The sequence below is a fragment of the Octodon degus genome, unplaced genomic scaffold (genome assembly GCF_000260255.1).
Source record: "Octodon degus isolate 3935 unplaced genomic scaffold, OctDeg1.0 scaffold00268, whole genome shotgun sequence".
Taxonomy (NCBI): domain Eukaryota; kingdom Metazoa; phylum Chordata; class Mammalia; order Rodentia; family Octodontidae; genus Octodon; species Octodon degus.
Genome location: NW_004524844.1, coordinates 1,506,412 through 1,512,219, shown reverse-complemented (window position 1 = coordinate 1,512,219; position 5,808 = coordinate 1,506,412). Strand labels below are relative to the sequence as shown.

At 53.5% G+C, this 5,808-nt stretch overlaps 1 protein-coding gene and 1 pseudogene across 1 annotated transcript in view; both read right to left on the bottom strand.

Annotated features, from left to right (window-relative positions):
• Window positions 1–490: 490 nt before the first annotated feature.
• The window catches only part of LOC101591509 (orphan sodium- and chloride-dependent neurotransmitter transporter NTT5-like), a 14,311-nt gene continuing 8,993 nt past the window's right edge, over window positions 491–5,808 (bottom strand). Inside the window, exons 7-11 of the mRNA XM_004646510.1 lie at window positions 2,665–2,851; window positions 2,112–2,313; window positions 1,804–1,963; window positions 1,442–1,607; window positions 491–946 (exon numbers count right to left, since the gene is read on the bottom strand). Coding sequence (XP_004646567.1) covers window positions 491–946; window positions 1,442–1,607; window positions 1,804–1,963; window positions 2,112–2,313; window positions 2,665–2,851 — 1,171 coding nt within the window. The remainder of the gene's footprint in view (window positions 947–1,441; window positions 1,608–1,803; window positions 1,964–2,111; window positions 2,314–2,664; window positions 2,852–5,808) is intronic.
• Window positions 5,477–5,626, bottom strand: LOC105741034 (annotated as a pseudogene).

Genomic DNA, 5,808 nt, shown 5'->3' with positions numbered 1-5,808 from the left:
TGCCTTTGGTAATTTCCTGGCAGAGCTGACATTTTGTCTAAGGACGAGCTGGAAACAAAGCTGAGGGAAAAAGCAGGAAGTCACCATGGACAGGGGAGCCATGTGTTCAGAGGGTGAAGACAGGGCCCTGCTCCCCACGCTTGGCCGGGTGATCCCACACCGCCACGTAAGATGGGGAGAGGTTGGATAGATCTGATGGGGACATCACAGTGGAGAGCCAGGCTGGCCCCTGGATGCCGGGGAGCCACGGGAGGGCTCGGATCAGTGAGAGGCGGGGGAGGAGGCGAGGCTGGCTGAGGAAATGAAATGGAAAGGTTCTCACGGCCGCTGGGGACCCAGATTCTATTTCCAGCTATGTCACCATGAGACAGGGACACCATATGACACAAGGTGCCACTGACATCCCTGGGGGGTTAGGACCCTGACCACTTCCAGCAGAGGAAGGTGGGTACCCAGGCTTTCAGGTAGCACACAGATCTGTGGCCTCGGCTCACAGGTAGCACCAGCTACTGCTGGAGTTTTCTGGCAGCTTTTCTCCCGCCGTCTCCTCATGGCCATCAGCATTGTTCTCGGGCGCAGAGCTGGAGCTCCTCTGCTGTGAGGGGGTGACGTTCATGGAGAACCGGGAGACCATCCGAGGCAGAGTGGACTGGGAGGAGCTCTTGCTGGCCCCCGTCAGGGACAGGCGCAGGTGCCGGAGCCAGGGCAGGTGGAGCCGCTGCAGCCAGGTCTTCTGGGCTTCATGCGCGTTACTGAGGTCGGTTTGCCTCCTGGAGCTCCTGAGGCTCCCTGTGGCCTGCGCGACTGCCGAGGGCCTCCTGTTCCTGTTCTCCGAGTGCCACCAGTGGTGAAGAGCGTAGGCCGGGATTGGCAGAAGGGTGAGGAGGGCGAGGAGGGCAGCCCGGCTGAGGCTGCTCTGTGGGTAGGGCTGCCTGACTTCCTGGCTCTGGGGGCAGAGAGAAGGGGAGGGGGCTTCGGGCCGTGCAAGTGCGGCTGGGAGGGAACTCCCCAGAGTCTGGGAGGCTGGTATTAAGGTTTGTGTCTAGGTGCTCCCCCAAAGCCTCATAGTCCTGGGGTGGCTTCTTGTAATCATTGTGGGTGCTGCACCCGCCCTCGGGCAGGTAATGTGCATTACGATGTGAGGAGGGGAGCGAGGCGTGCTAGCTGCCCGTGCCCCTGGCCCTCGCTCCACCCCTGGCTGCCACCATGAACTTCTGCTCTGTGCCATGTGCCACTCTCTCTGCCTTGGAGCCAGCGGGGCTTCCACCTCCCCTGTGAGCTAAATAAATCTTTCGTTCCTTCATTTTGGGTATTGGGTACTTTGTCCCAGCAATGAAAAGAGTAACTGAGACACTGGGTAAGGGGCAGAAGGGCACCCAGACCCAGAGACCCGGGATCTGCCAGAACCGCCTGGGCCTCCAGAGTGGGGTGGACGCCTCACCATGCTGCTATTCCAGCTGAAGTAGTAGGCAGCCGACTGGAAGTGGAGACGTAGGAGGCACAGCGTGAGGAGGACCAGGAGCCCGGGCAGCGTCACGTAAAGGCACAGGAAGGCCCAGGCGGGCTGCAGCAGGCCGACTTGCTGACTGAACACCTCCTGCTTGAACCTGGGCAGATGGCGATCAGGGAGCTCTGGGACATGGGCCCCAGCAAGGTGGGCCTCCCTTTCTCAGGGCCTCCCATGTGGGAACCCCTCAACCAAGGGGTCTGCACCACCCCAGCACTCTCGCTGCCCAGGGTCACTCTGCCACTCCTGTGAGGACCCCAGCCCTGCTGGGGGCAGCCCTAGGGCTTGGACATCACCTTTTGGCTCCATAGATCCAGATCAGAGCCCCATTCTGGAGCATCACAATGATGATGAGGTTCAGAGGGACCAGGTAGTCATCGAACAGAGAGAGCACATAGCTGCCGGGCTGGCTGGTGAAGATGAGGCTGCCCAGGAAGCCCCCCAGGCAGAGGAGCGCTAGGCAGAGGCAGGTGTGGCTACACTAAGGTCTACGAGGAGGGCTGGGTGGGGGTCAAAGGCAATCTTGGAAATTTGGCATGAGCTGGGGAGGCGGATGCAAGGGGCAGCAGGGCAGGGTTTCTAATGGGATGAGAGTCTGTGGTACCTGTGATCAGCCTCGGGTGGCTGGTGAAGAAGGAGATGGAGTTTTGGAAGGAAGGGACAATGTCCTCCAAGATTCTTACTGATGTGCCCAGACCAAGGGTGAACATAGTCAGGAAGAAGATGATGGCCCAGAAGGAGGCATCAGGGAACAGTGAGACGGCTTGGGAGAAGGCTGCATATGCCAGGCCAGGGCCCTGCAGAAACTGGGGGTGGGGAGGGAAGAGTTGTGGGCGCCACTTTGGGGGATGGTGTGGTGGTTGATTAGCAATGCCAGCCTGGGGCAGAGGAGGAGACACTGGGCTGTGTGTGGGGCACGGTGGAGAGACACGCTAACATTTTCCCTCCTTGGTATTAGCTGGGTCAGGTCCACAAACTGGGGTCTTCGTTTCCTCTGTGAACAAATAGGGACCCTGGAGTTGAATTTAGCAAAGGCTGTAGCACATAGAAATGGTGGTCATGGTTAGGACTCTTGCTTGCTCCAGGGGATACTGGAACATGTTTCCCAGCATTCTCTGGGGCCTTCGGGAAGCATCCTCCTCCTCCCGCCAACAGACCTCTTCCTTCTGTACCAGAAGGCTGCAGGAGGGGGAGAAGTAGATGATATCGCCTTGCAGTTCTTTGGGGAGGCTGATGATCCAGTCCAGGTAGTCCTGGGGGGGCATGTGCGCAATGTTTGTGGGGGGCTGGGCCTCCTGAGGCAGCACCCCGTTAGATATCAGCCTTTTCAGAGTTGAGGCTGCCCTGAAGGGGAAGCAGAGGGAAAGAAAAATGATGGACGATAGGCTGGCTTGTCTGCCACCTGCACACCAAGGAAGCAGGCTGGAGAGGAAAGTGAGACGCTGCTGAGGAGCAAGCGGCACCTGGACAGGCACCAGAAGGCCACCACGGCCAGTGCCGCCTGACAGAGTCCACCTATCAGGCAGAGAATTCTGTGTTTTCTAGGTTTTGGGTTTTTTTTTTTTTTTCTCGTTTTGAGATCACTGGAGATTAAATCTCGAGCTTTTGTATTGAGCTAGATCTCCAGTTCTCTTTTAAACTTTTATTTTGAGACAGGAGTCACAAAGTTAAGTTGCCCGGGCTGGCCTTGAACTTGTGGTCCTCCTGGCTCAGCCTCCCAGGGTGCTGGGATTACAGGCGGGTGCCACCATGCCTGGAAGATTTTCTATCTTCTATAGGTAGGATTTCTCAGTGTTTTGAGAGATGAGGCTTAGTTACTTTTCTGATTGCTGAGACAAAATACCCAATACCTACAAGTTAAGGGAGGGGAGGCTTATTTAGCTTGCAGTTTGTAGAGCTTTCCACAGTAGGCCAGCTCCAAAGCAGGGTGGCCTGGCAGACAGACACCGCAGAGGAGAGGTGGCCCATGGCAGGCAGAAGGAAGCAACGCAAAAAGGGCCGCCCACAGCGCTCCCTAGCCCTTGGGTCTTCCCTGGGCTGCTCAGGGCAGGCAGCACCACACGCTTCACCCTAGCACTCCTGATCCTAGCCCCTCACGCGCCTGTAACCCCAGTGTTTAGGACGGCAGAGGCAGAAGGATCAGCAAGTTCCCCAGGGATCTGGGTACACTTCCAATGTCACACACTAGATCCAGCCTCCTCTGCAAAAAGCCCCACCTATGACCACACGAGCCTCTGGGGGGGACATCTGGACACGAGCCAGAGCATGTCTCCCCACAGTTTCTGTGTTGAAGTCCTAACTCCCAGCACCTCAAAAATAGGGCCTAATGTCACTGCATATGTAATTAGTTAAGATGGGGTCACTGTGGAATGGGTGGGCCCTTCCTCCAACACAACTGGTGTCCCTAGAGAAAGGGGATGTGTGGATACAGATGCACATTCCAGGGGGACATCATGAGGAGAAGAAGAAGAGGAGGAGGAGGAGGAGGAGGAGGAGGAAATTGGGTGACACTTGTGCAAGCCAAGGAGTGTCAGAAGGAACCAAACCTCTTAACAGACTGTCAATAGGACATTCATTAGATGCACGTGGTTACTGAAATTTAGATCAAAAAAATTTTTGAAGGGCCTGGGGTGATCTCGGCTCAGTGGAGTAAGCACTTCCCTGGCAAGTGCAAAGGCCTGAGTTCAATCTCGGGTTCTGCAAAAAAAATAAATAAACTACATAGCAAGACTGTCTCAATAAATAATTTTAAAAAAATTTTTTTGAGACTGGATCTTGCTATATAGTCCAGGCTTGAACTCACTATATAGCTCAAACTGGCCTCAAACTGAGAGATCTTCCTGCTTCAGCCTCTTGAGTGCTAGGATTACGGCTGTGCACCATCACACCCACCACCAAGCTTCACAGAACCAAAATCTCACCTACTGTGGTGGCGCGTGTGTGTAATCCCCCCATTAGGGAGGCGGAGGCAGAAGGATTGCCAAGTTTACCCGGAGATCTGAGTGCACTTCCAAGAGTAAGAGAAAGCTCTGAGGGTATGGAGGAAGTTCTGTCGTAGGTATTTCTAGTTTGTTAAGAGCTTTGGGGCCAGGGAGATGGCTCAGTGAAATAAGTGCTTCCTTGGCAAGCACAAGGACCTGAGTTCAATCCCTGGTTCTGCAAAAAAAAAAAAAAAAAGAGCTTTAATTTTAATGATAGGGACTGAATTTGTCAAATGGTTCTTAGATGTAAATGCAAATTAGATGATTTGTTAATTTCTGGACAATACAGTGAATATCTTGCTAATGATTGTTTTCATCTGAGTTACTTTGCAATTTTCTTTTCTTAGAATACCCTTTTAGGGGCCGGGGAGATAGCTCAGTGGAATAAGCGCTTCCCTGGCAAGCGCAAGAGCCTGAGTTCAATCCCCGGTTCAAAAAAAAAAAAAAAAAAAGAATACCCTTTTAATATAAGAAAAGAAAAAGAAAAAAAGAATGTCCTTTAGGTGCTTGAGTGTCAGGGTTATTCTGGCCTCAAGAAAACAGTTGAGAAATATTTTCTCTCCTTCAGAGCCTGGGGGATGTGTTGGGTTCTCTATTCCTGGCCCAATTCCCAGGGTAGCTGTGGGGGCCAAGAATTGCCTTTGTGATAAGGTTTTAAATTATACATTTAATTTTTAAATTCAGGAATAGGGATATTTAAATTTTATTTCTTCTTGTGTCACTTTATTTACTTTTTTTTTTCATGCCACGAGATGTGTTTTATTTTCATTCAACATACACATAATTTTCTATAATATCCCAGGTCAAACCAGAGAATTTGGCAGTCCGAGTGGGGAGATCCCCTCAGAGAGCCACGGCCCGTGGCATGGGCGCGGAATGCCCGGGGCCGCAGGGCAGCTTGTGGCTCGTGTCCGTCTCGCAAGTGGCTCTTCCTCCACATCCTGACTGGGGGGCCTCGGAGAGGACGGGGCGGGAACCCTCTGGGCTCTTAGGAAATCTCACTCCGCTTTTCCTGCTCGGTGCTCTCTTTGGTCGGCGGGGTGTTCTTCTCCTGCGTCTCCGTCTTCTTCAGCTGGGCCTTATCGAAGCTGGCGATTTCCCCCATGTCTGGTTTGTCTGCCATTTTCTTAAAACAATCCGAAGGGTCTCTCTCCGAGCCCAAGCTCCTGGTGCTCCCTCTTGCATGGCTGCAGCAAGAGACCTACTTTTTCTTTTTTGGCCCTCGGGATTGAACTCAGGACCTTGACTGGCCAGGCGGGTGCTTATGCCTGCGAAACTATCTCCCCGGCTCTTGTGTCAGTCTTGATAGTTTTGTTTTTT